The following is a 22,151-nucleotide window of genomic DNA, read 5'->3' on the forward strand; positions in this document are numbered from 1 at the left end:
CACATGCCTGGGATATTTTGTTTTGTTTTGTTGTTTCCTTCATTGTTGTTGGTTTTTTGCTTCTCCACATAGTGGATGCAGCAATATGAAAAAGTCTATAGAAGTGGATTGGGGGGGGGGAGGGGAAAAAGAAACTTAAAAACAAACAGTAACCATATTTTCTTATCCCCATAGGGCAGCAATGCCAGATTGACATTAATGAATGTGACCAGGACCCCTGTCGAAATAGGGGCACCTGCACCAACACACATGGCAGTTACAGGTGTGCCTGCCGTCCTGGCTACACTGGCACCAACTGTGAGTTAGATATTGACGACTGCAAACCAAGTAAGTTCATTGAGCACATGGGACAACAGGAAAGAACAACCAAGAATCTGAGGTCTTGCTAACTATTTTGGTGAGGCAGTATAGCAAAAAGAACTGGGTGAAAGTTCTAGGAAGAAGGAGCACTGATAGGACAGGAAACCTAATAAAGAACTGGAAACTGGGCAAAAAGGTCATTAGGTGACACCTGCTTTTCCAAGCTGGCTTCCAACTCTCACATTTTTGGAAGTGGCTGTGCCTTGACATTTGGCTTATGTCTAGAAAATTAAAATGCTAAGAAAATTAAATGGTGCAGACTACACGATTGAAGCAAATTTGCTTTCTTTTACCTAAGCATAATCTGTGTTGCATCACATATGCTAATTGCAGACTTTGAGTGCCAGTGCTTATGTAGCCAAAACAGAACCCTCCATGCATAAGAGAGAGGTATTGGCAGGTTTGGGTGAACCCCAAGGTTTCACAGGACTACAAGAAGTTTTGAAGGGGAAACGCTGCTCTTAAACAGTCCAACAAGACAGAGTAAGCTTACTGACCATGGAATGCTGACGGATTGATGTGGGTGGGGTGGGCGAAACAAAACTGGCAGGGGAACAGGAATGCTTAACATAGCAACAATTGCTTGCAGGTTCCATTTGTACTTCAGACTTTTAAACTTTGCAGAACTTGGATTTCTTTGACTAGGTATAGAATTGTAGAGTTGGAAGGGACCATGCGGGTCATTTAGTCCAACCCCCTGCAATGCATGAATCTTTTGCCCAACGTGGGGATCGAACCCAGAACCCTGAAATTAAGAGTCTCATGCTCTACTGACTGAGCTATTCCAATATAGGCTAGAGCAGTACTAAGATATGAGATAGAATAGGTTGTGAACTGTGACTGCAACTGATATTCAGACAGAACTAGATTTTATTTGTTACAGGTAGGTAGCCATGTTGGTCTGACATAGTCAAAAAAATAATTAAAAAAATTCCTTCCAGTAGCACCTTAGAGACCAATTAAGTTTGTCATAGGTATGAGCTTTCGTGTGCATGCACACTTGTTACTACCTGTAGAACTATGGAAGGCACCACATTGAGCCGCATGAAATGGAAGTCCATCGGGTATCTGAAGAAGTATGCATGCACACGAAAGCTCATACCAATGACAAACTTAGTTGGTCTCTAAGGTGCTACTGGAAGGATTTTTTTGTATTTTTTGTTAGCTCTTATTTGGATTGAGATGTTTGAATGTAACATCGACTCCTGTTAATGCCAGTGAAAATTCAACATGTCTGTGCTCCATCCTCAGTCTCTCCTGGATTATGTCTGTGACCCTGGATGTGTGAAGTTAAACATGACAAAGATCTTAGTCTTTTTGTATTGGAGGACGTCATAGTGAAAGAGTTGAGAGCTTATCTTGACCCCTTTGAGTATTCCTCTCCCTGCCAACAGATCCTTGCCTGAATGGTGGCTCCTGCCAAGATGGCATCAGTACTTTCATGTGCACCTGCCTGCCAGGCTTCACAGGCATACACTGTGCAACTGAAACCAATGAGTGCCTGAGTAACCCCTGCCGCAATGGAGCCACCTGCACAGACTATGTCAACAGCTACACTTGTACCTGTGCGCCGGGCTGGGCTGGCCTACACTGTGAGCAGAATGTTCAGGAATGCACTGACAGGTGAGCTGGCTCAGATAGTTTGTCATGAGGAACAGTGACTTCTGTCTGCCTGTCTTTTAACTCGTATTACTCAGAGGGCACATTTTGCAGAATGGATACTTGGGGCCCCATTCATATGAACAAAGCCAAGCAGCACTGTGTGGTAGGAGTTAGTCAAGAGGGTTGGCTTACTGCTGTACAGTTCACATGTTTTATATATTGCAGCACATTCCCCACTGTATCGTGTTTAATAAGGTCCCAGAGTTTTCTTCTCTGCTTTTTAGAACAAAGCGATTGTCTCATTCTAGTAGCAATGTGTGGAAAGGGCTCTGTTCCAGAAAACTCTAGATGGACGAATGGTTCAGAAGTAGGTAGGATCCTGTTTAAAAGGAGACAGTGTACTGTACTCCTGTCCCCTCTTTGCTTCTCAATAAAAACTGAGAATTAGTTATTCATATGAACACAGACTAAGCCTGGGATTAAGTGCTGGGTGCTATAGGGTGACAGGAGCCAGATCTGAAGTTCCCCTGGTTGTCAGTTACATGCATATCCAATCCAGTTGTAAAGAATGGCCAAATATTGTGTAAGGAGGGAGGCTTATCACACAGTTGCAATTTTCACCTAGAACAGAAACTTCTGTGTAAGACAGATGCAAGCCAGCACAACTAGCCAAGTGTTAGCTGGTGGGGTAGGCCTAGCCTATGCTGGGTGTCTCTTGGGGTAGATAACTTCCTTCCTCTACTTCTGACTCCTGTACTTATGTTATGGCAGCTCCTGCTTCAATGGTGGCACATGCTTGGATGGAGTGAATTCGTACACATGCCACTGCCGGGCTGGCTTCAAAGGATCCCACTGCCAGCATGAGATTGATGAGTGCCAGTCACAGCCCTGCCTCAACGGTGGGGTGTGCCAGGATGGCGTGCAGTCCTACCGCTGTACCTGCCCTCAGGGCTACACAGGTTCTCAGTGCCAGGTAATCCACCCCAGGCCTCTGTTGAAAGGGGATAAGATGGTTCAGGGTTTCCCTTGTTTAAGTTAAGCTTCTGCAACCAAGCCTGAGCCCCTAAGTTTGGATGGAGTTTACATCTTTTTTTATAAAAACCCAGTACATACGCCTTGCAAGCAGGTCCCTGGAGAGGTTGCAGTATGGAGACACCTAATGGAGATGGATTGGGAAAGTGCCTAGGTTCCGTCATCTTTGGTAGGTGCTTTTATTTTGCCACAAAACCTCTTGCCTTTTCATGCCCCCTCTAGACCCTGTTGGATTTGTGTAGTCGCTCCCCCTGTCAGAATGGTGGCCGCTGTATGCAGACAGGCACTACCTTATCCTGTGCTTGCCCTGGAGGTTGGACTGGTCGTTACTGCGACATCCCCAATGTTTCCTGTGAAGTGGTGGCCAGGAACCGAGGTAAGGAAACATGCTCCAGGGGCAGTGAAACGGAAGCTCTTCTTCCAGTGTTTTCTTCCTCATTTATTCTGCTGTCTGCTTCCTCGGTGACCTTGATGACGCATGTTTGTCATCCAGGCTCCCCAGCATTATCAGCTTATGCTCACTGGCAAAGCTGATACAGAACTTCCAGAGTTGACACAGTGAATGTTACTTTCCTTCAGTGATGCGGGGACAATGTCCTTGGGTTTAGTGGTGCTCCAATCAATATTTCAGATGGCTATTCCCAGTGGCATTGGAAACTAAAAATGCTCAGCGTTTGAATTAAATTTTGCCATGCTTCTAGGGGGCAGAATAAAAGCTACAAATGTTGTTGCAGACTGTATATGAAACTGTGTAATAATTTCAGAATGGTGTGATAATGGCTGAAGGCACTGGAGAGTTGGTCTGGATTCCCAGTCCTGCTGTGGTACTGGAGCACGTTGCACGTTCTATCACAATCTAACCTCTATTATCAAGGCTATAAAGAGGCTTTTTTACATTTTACAGAAATGTAAATTAAAATCTGACTTTGAAAACATTGGGATATTTTGTGCTTCCCCAGTAAAGTGTCCTTTAAATTGAGGTGGGTAATAAAGTCTAGTGCTTGGAGGAAGCCCTTGGGTTCTGTTCTTATGACCAACTTTCTTGTACAATGTTGCTTCAGTCTTCACTTACCCTGCATTTAGTCACTTTGTCTAATCATCCTCTGGAAGCAGGAGATCAGAATATGTGGCAGTATACAACGTGTAATTTGCTTTTCCGTCCAATAGGTGTGACCAAAGAGCAAGTGTGTCATTACGGTGGCCGTTGCGTGGATGCCGGAAATAGTCACTACTGCATTTGCAAAAAAAGCTACACCGGAAGCTACTGTGAGAGTGAAGTGGACCACTGCCAGTACAACCTGTGTCGAAATGGGGGTACCTGTCGCAGTTTTGTGGGAGACTACGTCTGTGAGGTGAGGGAGTCCTTGCAGCCAGTAACAGGCCAGGATTCCTGGTGTCTCTTCAGAACTCTGGGAAACCTGGTGACATTTAATGAGGAGTTGCTGAATGTCCAGTTAACAATTGTGAAATAGGATAAGAAAATGGCACAAATCTGCAATTTATTTTCCCCTTTAATTTTTTAAAAAACACAACCTACTAAAACCCCTCTATTTTCTTCCAAAGTTTTATTTTGTTGAAATATGGCTATGGATTATAATTGTTTTCCCACTATTGCAAACTTCCTTACTTTTGGGGGTAACTCCTATTTGATGGGGTCGCGCGGGGGGCGCTCTGGTCTAAACCACAGAGCCTAGGGCTTGCCGATCAGAAGGTCAGAGGTTCAAATCCCTGCGACGGGGTGAGCTCCTGTTGTTCGGTCCCTGCTCCTGCCAACCTAGCAGTTCGAAAGCACATCAAAGTGCAAGTAGATAAATAGGTACCGCTCCAGTGGGAAGGTAAACGGCGTTTCCATGCGCTGCTCTGGTTCGCCAGAAGCAGCTTAGTCATGCTGGCCACATGACCCGGAAGCTGTCTGTGGACAAACGGCAGCTCCCTTGGCCTATAGAGTGAGATGAGCGCTGCAACCCCAAAGTCGTCAGCGACTGGACCTAACGGTCAGGGGTACCTTTACCTTTACCTATTTGATGGCTGGTCAGATTGGTTGAACTTCCAAATAAGTTTTTGTCTTATTAAATCAGTTAACTTTGCTAATTCTAAATTTTCACATAGTTTTTTCAACCATTCCTCTTCGGTTGGGATGTGGTTTCCTTTCCAATGGCTGGCTATCAACATTCTTGCTGCCCTTATTGCGTACAGGAAGATATTAGTTTTATCTTTTGGAATGTCTCCATTCAAGATTCCTAATAAATATGATCCTGCTCTTTTGTTGTATGATATTTTTATCAACTTTTTAATTTCCTCATGTATCATATTCCAAAATTTCTTAATTTCAGGGCAGGACCACCACATATGATACAAAGTACCATAAATTTTAATGGAACCAAGAACACGAAACCTTTTCAAGGATGCAAGGCTCCAGCCTTTCTAGCCCTTTTGTGTTCATTGCTGTTTTGTCTTGTTTGCTTCTCTCCCACTCCAGTGCCCGCTAGGATTTGAGGGGAAAAACTGTGAGTATGACATTGATGAGTGTCAGTCACACCCCTGCCAGAATGGAGGGACTTGCATTGATCTTGTTGGCCGCTACATTTGCTCCTGTCCACCTGGAACTCTGGGTAAGTGCTCCTGGGTATAAGGAGACCTTTACCAATATTACTTGTAGTAGGAAGGTACAAGACTGGGGGAAAGGATTTAAGTTCTGACGGCATAGGTTTTTATTGTTGGATTTGCTATTTTGTTGAAGAATAGTGAAAGGGAGCTCTGGATTTCTCCCTAGGGCACAGGATGGAGAAGATGGGCTCAGAGTACTCAGAGCCTCTTTTTGAGGGAGGACAGCTTCAGCAACGGTGCCCAGGGCAATGGATGGATGGATGTTGACTCACTGTTGGGCACCGTAAAGGGCGAGAAATCTTGTTTTTTTTCACAGAGACAATGCAAGGATTGTGAGGAGGAGGAAGAGGTTTGTCTTCCCTGAGATTGATGTTTAATGTGATGGCGTGTTTGTCATCTCTTTAGGTGTCTTGTGTGAAATAAATGAAGATGATTGTGCTATGAATCCTGGCTCCCGGGTCCCCAAGTGCCTCAACAACGGAACATGTGTGGACAGAGTCGGTGGTTACCGATGCAGCTGCCCACCAGGTTTCACAGGCGAGCGCTGTGAGGGAGACATAAATGAGTGCCAGTCCAACCATTGCCACCCACGCAACACACTTGATTGCGTCCAGGAAGCCAGTGACTACCACTGCATTTGCAAGCCAGGCTATACTGGTGAGTGACAGTGTGTTCTCTTTTCATGTGGCTGATGTGTGCAAGGGGCAAGGGAGAGTGTGCCCAAAGCGGAGCCCAGTGATGTGTAGAGGAGCCAGGCTCAAGGACTGCAAGTAGGAAGAATCTCCCCTGTAAAGAAGTTAGCAGTTCATGTTCAACCAAGTGGGTGGAGGGGAATCCAACTATGCAGCTAAATGCATATTTGTGATCTGAAACAAAGATTGGAATGGTAACTGGATGAGATGGGCCTCTTTGGCCATTTCAGTGAGCAAATATGAGCTTTGAGAACTAGTGCTAAGATGCAAGGCCAAATATAGCAGGGTGGTGGTCTTTGGGGCTAAGTTCTGCTGGAATCCATCAGTAATGCTCTGTTTTTCATATCCTCAGGCCGCCATTGCAAGAACATTGTGAATGCATGTGACTCTCAACCTTGCCAGAACGGTGGGAAGTGTAATCCGGCAGTCAACCTGCCTCTAGGCTACACCTGCCACTGTCCCCGGGTGAGTCCCCTACAACACAGCTGCTCACAGCCAGTGGCTAATGCAACTCCTGTACACAAACATTGCAAGGGGCTAGGCAAGGGAGAGAAAGGAAGACTGCGGTGGGGAGGATTAGGTGGGGGAACTGTTAGGTTGATATGTTGGTGTTGTGCTACGAATGAGTTTCAGTACCTGTTAGGACAAGGTTTCTGTCTGGGAGGCTTTTTGGAGGTAGAGAGTTTATAGTGTCCTCCAATGCAAGGCTTGTCATGGAAGGAGTTTCTACATGGGAGTGGCAGGAAACAATTCTGCTGCATGATCTTGTGGGAATTCTGGTTGTGAAGCCTGCAAGAGAAGTTTGACGCAGTGCCATAACACAATGCAGAAGTCTAATATTGGCTAATAAGGGGAGATGGCATTGGTGAGTGGTGCCCAGTACTGGAGGATGTGGGGTATGGGAAGGTACTTCTTGAGGGCAGGATATCAGTGCTGGGCCTTCAGCTTTGTGGAGGGAAGAATTTACTCACCAGACTGAGCGCTTGTAAGAGGACAGCTATGGTGCCAGAGGCTTTCTGTTGCTAGGCCAGCAGTTGGAGCGGTTTGAGGGCTTGGCTGGCTTTCCAGTACTAACTGTGCTTGTTATTCTTTTCCAGGGTTATTCAGGCATCCGCTGTGAGCGCATGCTCTCCTGCCGGGAACTCTCCTGCTTCAATGGTGGCAGCTGCCGGACCACAGCGCTGGGTGCTCGCTGCTCCTGCCTGCCTGGGTGGGCTGGTCCGGAATGCCGCCTGCCTGCCAACAGCAGCTGTGCCAGCATGCCCTGCCACAATGGGGGTGCTTGCCATGAGACTGCTGACCCCCCTTATTTTCAGTGCCTTTGTCTTGGTGACTACACGGGGTTTCGCTGCCAGACCCGCACCCTGAAGCTCCCCGAGGTCCACTGCCCGCTGAAGGAGTGTGCTGAGAAGGCCGGGGATTTCTACTGTGACAAGATGTGCAACAGTCCAGCCTGCCACTGGGATGGCGGTGACTGTTCCCTGCGGGTTGATGATCCCTGGAAGCAGTGCGAGAGCCCCCTGTGCTTGCAGCTCTTCAACAACAGCCAGTGTGATGAGATCTGCAACACTGCCGAGTGCCTTTACGACAACTTTGACTGCAAGAGCCATGAGTCCAGCTGCAAGTGAGTCCTGCCACTGCCTCTTGAGTAGGGGAGGCCTCTAGTTGTGTATACTGTACCAGAGACCCCTGGAATCAAGGGTCACCCCCAACTAAATGAGGAACCAAGACTTATTTTAGGCAGTGTAGGGGTGCTGTGCACAAACATGGGTGCTTCCACTGAGACCTATGAATGTATGTCCATCCCTATGTCTGACACCAAACATGGCAGAGTCTTGGTATTATTTGCATGGATTCCTTCTATGTGTTCCACTAGGCTAGCACTGAGACTTGACCATGTTAGCTGTGGGGTGTAGGAATCTGCTGCAGACCCATAATGCCTTGTGCCCCTTCCTGCTTAGGGCCTAACAAGGCACCAGTGAGCTGTGATGCAGCAGCTAAAAAAGCCAATGCAATTCTGGGCTGCATCAATAGGAGTATAGCATCTAGATCAAGGGAAGTAATAGTACCACTGTATTCTGCTCTGGTCAGACCTCACCTGGAGTACTGTGTCCAGTTCTGGGCACCACAGTTCAAGAAGGATACTGACAAACTGGAACGTGTCCAGAGGAGGGCAACCAAAATGGTCAAAGGCCTGGAAACGATGCCTTATGAGGAACGGCTTAGGGAGCTGGGTATGTTTAGCCTGGAGAAGAGAAGGTTAAGGGGTGATATGATAGCCATGTTCAAATATATGAAAGGATGTCATATGGAGGAAGGAGAAAGATTGTTTTCTGCTGCTCCAGAGAAGTGGACACGGAGCAGTGGATTCAAACTACAAGAAAGAAGCCACCTAAACATTAGGAAGAACTTCCTGACAGTAAGAGCTGTTCGGCAGTGGAATTTGCTACCAAGGAGTGTGGTGGAGTCTCCTTCTTTGGAGGTCTTTAAGCAGAGGCTTGACAGGCATATGTCAAGAATGCTTTGATGGTGTTTCCTGCTTGGCAGGGGGTTGGACTGGATGACCCTTGTGGTCTCTTCCAACTCTATGATTCTATGTATTGGCATAGGGTTGGTTATGACAGGCATGACTCAGTTCCTTCTCCTCCTCCTTCCACAGCCCTGTCTATGAGAAATACTGCTCGGATCACTTTGCTGATGGGCATTGTGACCAGGGCTGCAACAACGAAGAGTGTGGCTGGGATGGGCTGGACTGTGCACTGGAGGTGCCCGAGCGCTTGGCGGACGGCGTTCTAGTCATCACTGTGCTGCTACACCCTGACGAATTGCTCCGCACAAGCACCATCTTCCTGCAGAAGCTGAGTTCCATTTTGAGAACCTCCTTGCGCTTCCGCCGTGACAAGAACGGTAACTTCATGATCAAGCCATATTACGGCTCTGGCAGTCGGACGCCGTATTATGGATCTGGCAGTCGGCAACGCAGGGAACTGGAACAAGAGATTATTGGGTGAGTCACACAGAGGAACTGAAGGAAAGCAAGGAGCTTTGGGAGTTCAGAGTGTTGCTTGGGGGGGGGGGGCGTGTTATAGGACCCAGGCCTCAGGGAACATGGAGGGAGGGATATAAGAAGGTTCTGAATGGAAAGAAGAGGTAGTTGGGCCCAGAGGCTCAGCTAAACAACTTCCAACAGCCTTCACAGAATAAGGCAGCTGTGAAAACTGTAGAACTGGCCTACAAATCTGAGGGTTCTGTGGAAATACTAACAAATCCAGAGTGACCACAAAAACTGTTTCGGAGCTGATAACGGGATTATCTAGTTACAGATTTCCATAACTAGATGGGAATTCATTCAAGTGTGCTTAGATAACTTAATTATATTATTCAAGAACCACTTCTGGTGTCTAACTGCTTTCTTAGCCAAAGTACCAGAAGGTGGCTAATGAAATAAAACAAGCAATCGAGTGCCTGAGATAGTGGTGGATCTCTGGAAGCCTTATCTTAATGCCAAGCAAGTGGGTTACATGCATTGTTAAGAACAAACGGGGTAAATGTGATCTGCTTAGGAAGAGTCAGCCTGCATTTTGTAAGAAGAGATTGTGCTTCACAAATACATTAGGATTATTAAAGCTACTGATCGAATCTCAGGTGGGTTTTTCCTTAATGGGTGTATTTGGAAGTGCCCATTCTAAAATTCAGTGTGTAAAAAAGCAACAGACCAAAGGATGAATGGGGAGTAGACCTTTTGTGGAGCTGGCCGACTTGCCTTGTCCTAGAATTGTGTGTGCTACTAGATAAGGAGCTCTAAGCCCTCGTAACACTTGCTTCTTCCTCCAGGTCTGAGGTCACTCTTGAGATTGATAACCGACTCTGCTACCAGGCTTCAGACAAGTGCTTCCCTGATGCAGACAGTGCTGCAGACTACCTGGCTGCCCTGTCAGCGGTGGAGCGCCTAGAGTTCCCATACCCCCTCAAGGCCGTGCGAGGTGAGGGTAGCAGAGGAGTCATTTGCTGGAAGCAGAGTTTGACTGGGTTTGGACTTTACAGGAAGGTCATGACAGGGTCTCCTAATAGGGTGGTTTTGTTTCTACAGGTGAAAAGATCGACGTGGTAGGCGATCTCAAGCTGGTGCCATTGCTGGTGGTGGCAGGCCTGATTCTGCTGGTGATCCTGGTGCTGGGTGTGCTAGTGGCACGGCGCAAAAGGGAGCACAGCACCCTCTGGTTCCCTGAAGGCTTCAGTCTGAAGAAAGAGAGCAGCAATAAGAACCGGCGTGAGCCTGTGGGTCAGGATGCCCTAGGCATGAAGTAAGAGCCTTTCATTCACCCAGGTGCTGTGCAGAATGAAACCCCAGTTCTTGCAGCAGGTTTCAGCTTCTGCAGGGGATGGTCAGCTTTCTGTGACTTGTACTTTGCTCCCAATTGTGCTTTAGTTAGCTGATGGAGAACTTCTCCTTCATTCTGTGGTGTGGTGTGTGGGGAAGAGCAAGAGGGTGTAAGCCCATAGCCTTGGTGTTTGCCCTGCACTACTGTTTGACTTCACTGTGTACCTTTCCCCCTGTTGCAGGAATATTGGCAAAGGAGAGAGCCTAATACCAGACAGCTCAGAAGACTGGTTGGAAGAATGCCCAGAGGCCAAGCGACTAAAGGTATTCCTTTTGAGACTTTGCCTGGCTTAAGAAAGGGGATTCCAGCTCCTCACAAGAGTCTACCCCACTGCCTCCCCCCACCCTCTTCCTCTTGGTGTCCGCAGGTATTACTCCCTGCATCAGACTACTATGGGCCTGACTCATTGGTGTTTGCAAGCAGCAGTGAAGTAGTTTGATGCACTAGGTGAGCAGGCGCATATTATGTCTTTCCATAATAGCTACAGGCCCGTGTTCATCCTTGCCAGGTGGAGGAGCCAGCCATAGACCGTGAAGACCCTGTAGACTGCCGTCAATGGACACAGCATCACTTGGTGGCAGCAGACATCCGCATGCCGCCATCTATGGCCCTGACGCCACCCCAGGGTGAATTTGATACTGACTGCATGGACGTCAATGTCCGTGGACCAGGTAATTGGGAATAAGGGCAGCGAGTTGGGTCTGCGAGTGCTCATACGGAGCTTTTGCAGACAGTGTCTGATGAACAGAATCGGTCTGTTACTTCCTGTCTTCTGTAACAAGTCCCAACATGTTTTGTTCTAATCCAGTATGTGGCACATGGGAGAGGAGAAACAGAGCAAATCTTTTAAAAAAAGCCAAACACAACAGCAACAACCCTTGTTGGGATCTCCTTACAGATGGTTTCACTCCACTTATGTTGGCCTCCTTCCGTGGTGGTGGTGAAATGGAGACTGAACTGGCTGAGGAAGAGGAAGCAGATGACTCCTCTGCCAACATAATCTCGGACCTAATCTGCCAGGGGGCTAACCTGAGTGCCCAGACAGACCGCACAGGTGAAACTGCCCTGCATTTGGCTGCCAGATATGCACGGGCAGATGCTACCAAGCGCTTGCTGGATGCTGGTGCTGATACCAATGCACAAGACAACACAGGGCGCACACCACTTCATGCTGCCGTGACTGCGGATGCCCAGGGAGTCTTCCAGGTGGGTCTCACCCAATGGACTAGTGTGGCCTTTTAAATACCCCTCCTCTGCCTTGCTCGTGTTAGCAGCATGCTCCAGTTCCCTTTTCAATGGAAAGCCACTGTGATGGTTACCACCTGGACGTTATTCTTGTGTTATCCACTCATTACCTCTGGGGACACGATGAAAAGTTAGTTAGCCTGCCTGTACTTTGCATTGATAAGAGTGAATGAAAGCCTAAGAACGGTATTTGAGGCGATAGTGTTACTGTGCACATGCTGCCTTGGATGGTGTATGTTTTTGGCACCAACCTAACACACCAACATGTTCTGTTGTCAGATCCTGATCCGGAATCGATCTACAGACTTGGATGCCCGAATGGGGGATGGTTCAACAGCACTGATCCTAGCAGCCAGGCTGGCTGTTGAGGGCATGGTGGAGGAGCTGATTGTCTGCCACGCTGATGTCAACGCTGTGGATGAGATGGGTACGTAACCCCCAGAGAGGCCGGGGGGGGGGGCTGAGTTCTTTTACTTGGCTATTCTGCGTTATGCTGAACTTCAGCAGGAGGCCTTCTCAGAACTACAACATGCATTGCAAATGTATTCCAAATTAATTCCACAAATGCACTTGCTGAACCTCCAGTCTGGTTGCCCTGGGCATTTCTCAAGCATCAACAATTCACTTGGCCATTCTCTTGACTCCTGCTTCCCTCTCTAAGCTCCTTAGATGCATTCTGATGAGGCTCTGCAAGGCAAGAGCCACTGTGGGGTCATAGAGCCCTGAGTGCCGGAGGTGGAGGGAGCAAGAGGATGAATTACATACATGACAAGGAGTGTAGGATCTTTCTTTCTTTCTTTCTTTCTTTCTTTCTTTCTTTCTTTCTTTCTTTCTTTCTTTCTTTCTTTCTTTCTTTCTTTCTTTCTTTCTTTCTTTCTCTCTCGTCACATTCTTGAGAGTCAAAAGGACACCCCCGCCTCTCTCTGCTACCTATTTTTTTCTGGCTCTTTTTTTTCAGTCTGCCTACTGAGTTGCTGGAAAGGGGACAGAAAACTCTTGCCAGAACTTATTGGGTGCAGAGGATTTCCCTCTTCAAGCATCCATTGCTCTTATCAATTTCATGTCCCTCCTCCCATGCTCTCGCCCCCACCCCAGCCAGAGTTCTAAACTATTTGCTTGCAGAGGGCATCCCCTGCCCTTCCACCACTCCACCCATTTTGCCTTTTCCCGTTCCAATCCACCACCCTGCCCTCCTTTCCCCCTCTCCCACCCGCATGAAAATAAGCCAAGATTCACGTGTGGCCCTTATTCCTGATGTATGAGGACAATGCCTTACTGTGTGGAGGGGTATTAAGAGAGTGGGGCATGGTCTTGGTCAAAATGGCAGTTGTGCTGCACAGAAGACCTTATGGGGAACCTGCTGGTGATTCTGGGGACCCCGTAGCTGCTTGATTCTTGCATAGACATGCATCTCCATAACAAAGCAGCTGATTTGCTGAGAGGACAAATCCAGAGTCTACAGAAGGTCCAGCATTAAAGCACAGAATGAGCAGCAACAGGCGAGGATGGTAGTGAGGAGCAAGGTGGTAACTTTGGATTGAGGAGAGTTAGGGGAGCTGATGCAGCAGAATACTTCTAGTGGGATCTGAGACTCAGTATCAGAGAGAGAACTTACAGTAATCCTCATGGTGTCATTCCTCTCAGGTAAATCAGCCCTGCACTGGGCAGCAGCTGTCAACAATGTCGAGGCCACGATTGCGCTGCTGAAGAATGGAGCCAACAAGGACATGCAGGACAGCAAAGTAAGTTCTTTATTGCATTTGTTTTTCTGTTATCATGGGATGCTTTAAGTTTCATGTGTCTCCATAACTTGGAAGAGCCACATCCGTTGCTGTAGGCTCCTTCTGACAGGAGCAGCTCTTTCCATCCCTGTAAATGTCTTCAAGCTAGACCTGGTGGCTTCCCTGCCCTGTATATAGTGGGGAGGTTTACGGGGAGGCAAGAAGCTCATGGCTCCTTTTCTAGAACACTTTGTAGCATGTGCTCTTCATCACCCTGTCCTCTCTGTGGCAGGAGGAGACACCGCTGTTCCTGGCAGCCCGGGAAGGCAGTTACGAGGCAGCCAAAATCCTGCTGGATCACTTCGCCAACCGCGAAATCACAGACCACATGGATCGCCTGCCACGCGACGTGGCTCAGGAGCGCTTGCACCACGACATTGTCCGGCTTCTGGACGACTACAACACCGTGCGCAGCCCGCAGGGGTCGTTGCCCGCTGGCCACTCCCTCTCCCCTCTCATGTGCCCTCCCAATAGCTTCTTGCCCAGCTTGAAGCCCACGCCACAGGGCAAGAAGAGCCGGCGCCCTAGCACCAAGAACGCGACGGCAGGCAGCAGCGCCAGCCTGGCAAGGGAGAGCAAAGAGGCCAAGGCACGTGCCAAGAAGCTCAACCTGGAGTGCCAAGGCTCTCTCCTGGAGAGCTCTGTCACCCTGTCTCCCGTTGACTCACTGGACTCCCCCTATGTGCCCAACCCTGCCTCGCCAGGGGTCTTCCACCCAGGCAACTCCTCACTGTCAGTGCCCTCCACTCCCATGGTCCATGGCATGATGGAGGCGCCCTTTGCTGTCAGTCTTGCACGCCTCAGCGACCTAGGGGATGGCACCCTCCTCTCCATGAACCGCCTCTCAGTGCCACCAGGCCGCATGGGGCTCAGCCTGGGCATGGTGAGCCCTGTGGCCATGCCCTTTGATTGGCATGCCCGTGTCCCCACTTCCCAGTGCCAGCCAATCATAGGAGTTGTGCACCCAGCCACCTCCCATCCCAACCTGCACCAACCAGGCCAGGCTTTCCCACCAGGGTTGCTTCTGCCCAGCCACATGGCCATGGGGCACAGCTCCCAGGGCCTGCCCAACTCAGCTCCTCCACAGACCAAGGAGGCAGCCCAGCCCATGCCCCCGCCAGCTACCACCATGAGAACCAACCAGCCTGTCTCACCCCAGGAGGCCCAGGGGGCGCCCCGTGCAGGGCCCCCACAGTACCTAAAGCCCGCAGGGGTCGAGGATTACCCGACACCCCCCTCTCAACACAGCTACACACAGGGGCAGGACGCGACCCCCAAGCACTTCCTCCATCCGCCCAGTGAGCACCCCTACCTGACTCCTTCGCCAGAGTCCCCAGAGCAGTGGAGCAGCCCCTCGCCCCACTCCCTGTCCGACTGGTCTGAATCTACTCCCAGCCCCACTGTCCTGGGGCCCAGCCATACCCAGCTTCCTTCGGTGGAGCCATCCGCTAAGATGCAGGTGTTTGCATGAGGAGGTGGGTGGTGGAGTAGATCCCAGGGGCCTGTGTCCCTCTGTGGCCCCCATTGGGGCCTGCACTTGCCTCAGGGGCTCCTGTCCTTGTTTCCCCTGACTGTGTTTTTTATAAGAGAAAAACTCAAGTGTAAAAAGGTTTTTTTTTAAAAAAAAAATTAAAATAAAATATGCCTGGTCTTGGAGGGGGAAGGCATGGCCTCCCCATTCCCTCACTGCCACAGAGCCCAGGCTGGCCCTCTCCCTTCCCCTCCCCTGTAACCATGGCAACTAGGTTTCAGGGGAGGATTTTTTTTAAAAAAGAAGTAAAATAAACTCTCTCTTTTTGTATAAACACTGCATTTACTCCAAACGCTTTATTTTTTACAATGTATGCAATGTCAGAACCCCTGTCTTGCCACTCTTCTTCCTATGGGTCTTGAGCTGTGAGGAATGGAGAGGAAACTGTGCCCTTTGCTCCCCCCCCCTCTGCATGGCACTGTCTCTCGGGTCGAGCACCCACCTCCCCTCCCACCATGTTGGGGCGGGATTCTGCTCACTGTATTTGTGTACTGGGTACGCAGCATTAGCCCAGACTGCCATTGCTATGCAGAGGGTCGAGCCCCAAACCTGCCCGCTGTCCTGCAGGAAATTAAGCCCCATAGCGCCCCCCCCCAAACTTGGCACTTCTTCACATTCCAGGTTAATTTATTCATCTTAAATTCTACAGCATTCCCACCCTGTCCCCCACAAAACCCCCCTTGACTTTCCAAATTGCTTCAGCTAACGCTAGCCATGGTCATGGGGATTTTCCAGTCCCCAGAGTATTCTGAGCCGCTCTTGTTTTCCCTTTTTTTAATTATTATTATATTATTATTATTCCTGGCCTTTACTAACATTCCTCCCATCTGCTCCAAGGCCGCCTTCAGCCTACATTGGCAAGTTACATTTTCCCCTGTACGATGAGTTCCTTGCCCCTGTGGTACTGCGTGGGAATTTTGGGGGCAGCCCCAGACACTAAAAAGAGTTTCACTCTGTCGTGAAAGGTACTGAGATAGAACACAAAATGCTTCCTCTGTTTCTCCTCAAAAACACCTGGCCCCAGCAGCCAACTACCTACACTTTCCTCACTCCCTGACTCCCCCCCCCCCGCACTCTGTACATTCCAGCTATCCCTGGCTGTAAATACTGCTGGTGGGAGCAGGTGCCCAGGCAGGACCTTGGTCCGGTGGTGACCGCTGCTTCCCCCCCCCTCCCTTCCCTTCCCATGCTCTGTAGCAATAGTGGGGGAATGGCCTTGCGCAAGTCAGACCTCTCTTGTCATAGAAGGACCGTTTCTAGCTCATTTAAATAAATAAAAAAACTTTTTTTAAAAAACAAATTAAAAAAAATCCAGTGTAAACCAAGTAGCTTTAAAGCAGCTGGGTGCTTTGTGTACAGAGCGGCTTGAGCCGCGGCATAATAAACATAGCTAATAAGGAAATGGCCTCTTGCTTCCTCTGTGTGTCTTTTGTTTCATTTTGTTTCATAGTTGCAGGTTCAGGCTGCGTAGCAAGCCACTACGTATTTACATATATCTATAGTCTACTTCTACAAATAGATTCAATAGGTTTTGTCCTGTTTTCCTTCCATTCTGGGTCGCTATGGAATACAAGTCGTACCTTGGTTCTCGAACGCCTTGTGACTCAAACGTTTTGGCTCCCAGACGCCGCAAACCCGGAAGTGAGTGTTACAGTTTGCAAACGTTCTTTGGAACCCAAACGTCCGACGCGGCTTCCACAGCTTCTGATTGAGTGCAGGAAGCTCCTGCAGCCAATTGGAAGCGACGCCTTGGTTTCCGAATGTTTTCAGAAATCAAACGGAACGGATTCTGTTTGAGACCCAAGGTACGCCTGTACTATCAAAGGTTCTTCCACTACCACTCTTTCAACTGCCTGTTCTCTGTGACTTCTTCCAGCGTTGTAGTGTTTGAAAGAGGGCTGCTTGCTTTCAAGAGCATTGCTGTGACTGATGTGCTTAGAAGCACAGGTCCATAGGCTTTCAATTATTGGATTTTGAACTTTCTACTATAAAAGGATCCTTTTGACATTCATTATTCTGCCACAGAAATACGGAACTGTTTTAGAGCTCACCCTTGATTTGATATGGGGCACTTGCAATGTCTTTGGGGTGTCACTATTGCTGCACATGAACTGAGGACACACACAATGGTTCCTGGCAGCTGCACATTGTAGGAGCCATGGCTAAGCTGTCTTTCAGTGAATCATCTAATGGAAGAACCTCTGATAAACCCCACAGTTTTAGCAAAACGAAAATACTTTTTACAAGCAGAAATGCCTTTTAAAAAGGTTACGTTGCCATCACAACAGAGAAAAATAAATACATACTTTCCTCACAAACTTCCATTTCTTTAGCAGGGTCTTAATGCTTTTTCTTGCCTCGGATTTCACCTGAGGTTTTCGTTTGCTGAGTCATCGAAGCAGTATGACATCACAGCATTCCAAACATGATTTGCAAATGAACAATCCATGGTGTTCCGTTTGGTTTCCCCAGAGCGGGGGCGGGAAATCTATTGCTTCCTAAACTGAAGCTGGCTTGCGCTTGCTAGTTGCCAGGATTAATCTTAATGTATGTGCATGTAATGCTTTCTCATCTGTGGCAGCACAATGCAGAGACAGGAATTGATACAACCTTGGAAAGTTTCACTGCTAAAAATATCTGTGTTGAAAAGAAGTCGGAATACATTATTTTGGTTTCCCACATACAAAGTAGTCTATGGACAGAAACATTGCCTTAACCAGAGAATCTAACCTTGTGGTGTGTTTGGGTATTGATGGTTGATGGGAAGTCCCAATTTTTCCCATGCAAGCATATTGAACACTTCTGAAGAAGGACCACAGAGTCCACAGCAAGCAGCAGATAGTGGACACAGGAATCAACAACTATGTATGAAACCTTGTCTTTTCTTGGGGGTAAATCATGAGCTGTTTCATAGACACTGAAAAAGCTGCCCCTTGAATAGTTAATACAGTAAGAAGATTTAAGAACTCACCTTCCTGAGATCATATTTTAATACAGTACTTCATCCAATAAAGGATGTGAGTGACTAATGATATAACTCTACCACCCAGAGTGGCTGGGGAAACCCAGGCAGATGGGCGGGGTAGAAATAATAAATTATTATTATTATTAAAATTATTATATCTCCCAGGAAGGTCCAGGAAACAGCCTTGAGAAGGCATGGTTCATTTTTACTTTAGGTTGGCAAGTATCATCAAGCTCCACAAGGCCTGCAATATTCCACCTCCCCATTAGGCCCCCTAATAGTTCTGTTCAATTATTCCCTGTGTAGTCTGTTCCTCCTCTTTTTTTAACATTTCCAGTCTTATTGCTATAGCAGTTACTTACCATTGGGTGGCAGCAGAGATTGTAAAGCTGCCAACTCGTGCTGGGCTGTTCTAAAGGACTGCGTTTTCTATTACTAGTTTATTGCACACATAAATAAAATACAAATAGTAGTACCCTTTAATAATTTAGAGTTTCCTGGCACCTTAAGAACAAACAAATTTATTGGGCTTCAGATTTTTGTGAGTGTGAACCCATTTTATCAGACCTGTGAAGAAGTGAGTAGGTTCAGCCTTCCCCCTACACACCTCCACCAACCTGGTGCCCTTGAGACATTTTGGGCTACAACTTCCATAAAATGCTGTCCTGTTTGGTTATAAAGAAAGGCAGCCACTTAATGTGACCTCTTCACTTACCTGCTCAAATGGCTCTTGCCCACAGACAGTTTAGGCCACAACAAATTTGTTAGGTCTTTAAAGTATCCCAAGGTTCTGGTCTTATTTTGCTGCCACAGCCTAATATGGCCTCTAAAAACCAAAGTTTTACAGCCCTGAATCAGTGAAAATGTAAGAGATCCTGCATATGGGAAAGTGCCTATACCATAGGAACCAAGTACTGGTATTACAAATTGCAGCTGGGAAGCTGCCACTGAAAAATGAAGGTGTTAAGTGTGACGAGCCTGATTTAAATCACTACACAGGGTGGGCTTGCACATGGAATAATTTTCACTGGGCCACCATTACGTAAGCTATATAGTTTGTGGTGACACAGTGAGAGTCACTCCTTCCACGTTAGAAACTGCTATCAGATGCTTTCTGAGAGCCATGCTTCAGCTCGAGGCCCACTGCCACCCCTTGAACCCCCTGGCCCTGATCTTCCTCTTCCTTGCTCTGCTACTGCCTGTTCACCTGCCCGCTTGGAGTGAGCAAAAAGGGACTAGTCTGCTTGCTAGTGCACCTCCTGATAGCTGTGCAGGCTGCGCCCAGAGAAATAGGGCAAGCAAAATGGGTGGCAGTGACAGTCGTAAAGGTGTGGTGGGTCCACTGAGACCATCTTGCTCAAGGCCCTCTCAAAACCTGACTGTTATGAATGAGCAGCTCCCCAGAGGAAAGTGTCGCCTCGAATACAATCTTTAGTTTCCGTCTTTTGCTACAGGCAAGACATCTTTTAGATGCAGCCATTAGTATTGCTTTAGGCTGGCCACGTCCTTGCTGATTTCGGCAGGTTTTCAGGCAAGGAACTAACCTAGACACTGGGAACTGTGATAGTTTCCTTGACCAATAGCTTTTGGGAGTGGGGGAGATAAGTGGAGAGACGGGGGGGGAGGACATTGAACTATTCTATCTTTAGCTAAGAACTAGGATCTTCCTTCCGTTCTTTTTTTTTTAAGCACAGTACAAGAAAACAAGGGGAAACATGCAAGTCTGGTGTACAAGGGTGCATCAAAATTTAAAGTTAGGTCAATCTAATCCGATGCCCGTTTGCTTAGGAGTAAGCCTTATTTATCCTAATGAAACTACAGCATTGAGTCAACATGGACAGAAACAGGTTGCAAAACCCACGAGGACCACTAGGTGGAGGTTGTTGTAAATCTCCCAGCCTGATGAGTCTCTTTCCAGGTTGCTACTTTCCAGGTTGTTGAGAATTTCCTTAACCACCTGGATTGGGTTGTTTTCTTCACATCACTGCAGGGCTCCTCTATGAAAGGATGTGCTGTGCTGTGGATATTTCCTGAACTAAGGATTAGTTACTAAGGATAACAAAGGATTCTATGGTTCTATGATACTAAGTTAACTAAGGATAAGGTAAACTCTCCTTCATTGGAGAAGGAGACATTGGCCAGCCTTCTGTCCAGATTTCTTTAGTTGTGATTCCTGCATTGCACAGGATGAAGTAGATGGCCCTTGGGTCCCTTCCAACTCTACAGTTCAACTATTCCACCGCACATTGGAAGAATATAAGGTAATGCCTGACTGTATGGCGACAGCTGTCCTGGGGAATGGCTTTAAGTAGGCTTTAAGTTGGCCCCTGACTTCCTTCCCATTTATGTATTCATGTTCTGCACTGTTGATCATCACCAGAGATAGACAAAGTAAATCTCAGTTGGGTGTGTTGATCTCTTAATTTCCTGTCACATCGGATCTTATTTTTATTTCATGTAGAAGGATTTGCAGATCACAACATTCTCGAAATGGTGTATATGTCTCTAAGTGGCATACATACATCTTAGCAGGGTGATTCTAACATCCAAAGACAAGTGCCTATATTAGGTGAAGTCTGAGTCCAGGTCTAAGGAACAAATGAGGTAAGACTTCATGCACTGAATTAATCCATGAAAGCTGATGCCATAATAAACTTGTTATTATTTAAAGTGCCACAAGACCCTGTTATTTTTGCTGCAAGAGACAGCACAGCTACCACTACGGAATACGTTTCTGTTACTGATGGCAGTCAAAGACCAGCAGGGAGACCTTTCCCCACACCTCCACCTGCAGATAGCAACGGGGCAAAATTCTAGCAGGACACCCTCTAGCACAGTATTCCTCAAACCTTGGATTCCCACATGCTGTTGAGCTATAACTCCCATCATCCCTGACCATTGGCTAAGTTGGTTGAGGTTGATGGAGTACAATGCCATCAAGGTGGAAGAGCAGTGCTGCAGAAGCACCCCCCAAAAAAGGTTTAACCCAGGGGTCAGCAAACTTTTTCAGCAGGGGGCCGGTCCACTGTCCCTCAGACCTTGGGGGGGGGGGCGGACTATATTTTGAAAAAAGAAGAAGAATGAATTCCTATGCCCCGCAAATAACCCAGAGATGCGTTTTAAATAAAAGGACACATTCTACTCATGTAAAAACATGCTGATTCCCGGACCGTCTGCGGGCCAGACTGAGAAGGTGATTGGGCCGCATCCGGCCCCCAGGCCTTAGTTTGGGAACCCCTGGTTTAACCTGTCTGAACACACAGACATACACCCCTGTGCTGGAATTAGATTTGAACTTCAGTTGATGCCCTCAGAAGACTGTTCTCAAGCCTAAATGCCCTGGAGAGGGGGAAAGGGGAAGCTATTGGCAGAATGGGGAGACTCCATGGGTCAGCAGTTCCCCACTCCTACTCTAGCTCTGTATTGCCTTGAAAATAGAGGTGTGTGCCTTTGTGTGTCAAAATCTATGCACTGGGCTCTACATATTCTACCACCGGTAGCTGGAGAGAGTAGCTGCAGCCCTCTACTAGACTTTCCCATCCCTATGCTTTCCCTGCTCACAGAGCTTTAATTGGACATGTCTGGACCACTTAATCCTCTTACTTTCTAGACCAGGGCATGCACATCACATGGTTGGTACAAAGTCTCTGGGGAATGTGAACCCCATGCCAGGGGATTAACCTTTTCTGGCCCCAGCAGATTGCATGCCTACAGGGACTCCATGTGCAAATTCAGAAGGGCAAGGTAAATGCAAAGCCCTCTCTCCCTCCTAGAATTGGCTGAGCTCAGTGGGATGGATGGGCAGACCTAAGGTAGGATCCTGGGACAGATCTTTGCAACCATATAATGCCAACATGCCATCCCCCCCCAAATATGGTAATGCTGCTGCTGTAGCAGCTAAGGGCTGAGCAGGCACAGTGAGGGATGCTTTTTAAATTGTTTTTTGAGTGTTTG

The 22,151-nt window shown here is 47.8% G+C and overlaps 1 protein-coding gene across 4 annotated transcripts in view; it reads left to right on the forward strand.

The window, feature by feature from the left end:
- NOTCH3 (notch receptor 3) overlaps positions 1–16,634 on the forward strand; it is a 61,366-nt gene extending 44,732 nt beyond the window's left edge. The window contains exons 17-34 of one of the 4 annotated variants that reach the window (XM_035104778.3): positions 175–327; positions 1,755–1,983; positions 2,734–2,935; positions 3,217–3,370; positions 4,162–4,346; positions 5,474–5,606; positions 6,007–6,258; positions 6,646–6,758; positions 7,391–7,917; positions 8,953–9,300; positions 10,128–10,276; positions 10,384–10,597; positions 10,857–10,938; positions 11,157–11,346; positions 11,484–11,881; positions 12,200–12,347; positions 13,565–13,662; positions 13,934–16,634. In XM_035104778.3, coding sequence (XP_034960669.3) covers positions 175–327; positions 1,755–1,983; positions 2,734–2,935; positions 3,217–3,370; positions 4,162–4,346; positions 5,474–5,606; positions 6,007–6,258; positions 6,646–6,758; positions 7,391–7,917; positions 8,953–9,300; positions 10,128–10,276; positions 10,384–10,597; positions 10,857–10,938; positions 11,157–11,346; positions 11,484–11,881; positions 12,200–12,347; positions 13,565–13,662; positions 13,934–15,172 — 4,814 coding nt within the window. In that variant the 3' untranslated portion in view covers positions 15,173–16,634. The remainder of the gene's footprint in view (positions 1–174; positions 328–1,754; positions 1,984–2,733; positions 2,936–3,216; positions 3,371–4,161; positions 4,347–5,473; positions 5,607–6,006; positions 6,259–6,645; positions 6,759–7,390; positions 7,918–8,952; positions 9,301–10,127; positions 10,277–10,383; positions 10,598–10,856; positions 10,939–11,156; positions 11,347–11,483; positions 11,882–12,199; positions 12,348–13,564; positions 13,663–13,933) is intronic. The other 3 variants (XM_035104780.3, XM_035104779.3, XM_035104781.3) reach the window with 3 other exon arrangements.
- Positions 16,635–22,151: the final 5,517 nt, after the last annotated feature.

The sequence above is a fragment of the Zootoca vivipara genome, chromosome 2 (assembly GCF_965207765.1).
Source record: "Zootoca vivipara chromosome 2, rZooViv2.hap1.1, whole genome shotgun sequence".
Lineage (NCBI taxonomy): Eukaryota > Metazoa > Chordata > Lepidosauria > Squamata > Lacertidae > Zootoca > Zootoca vivipara.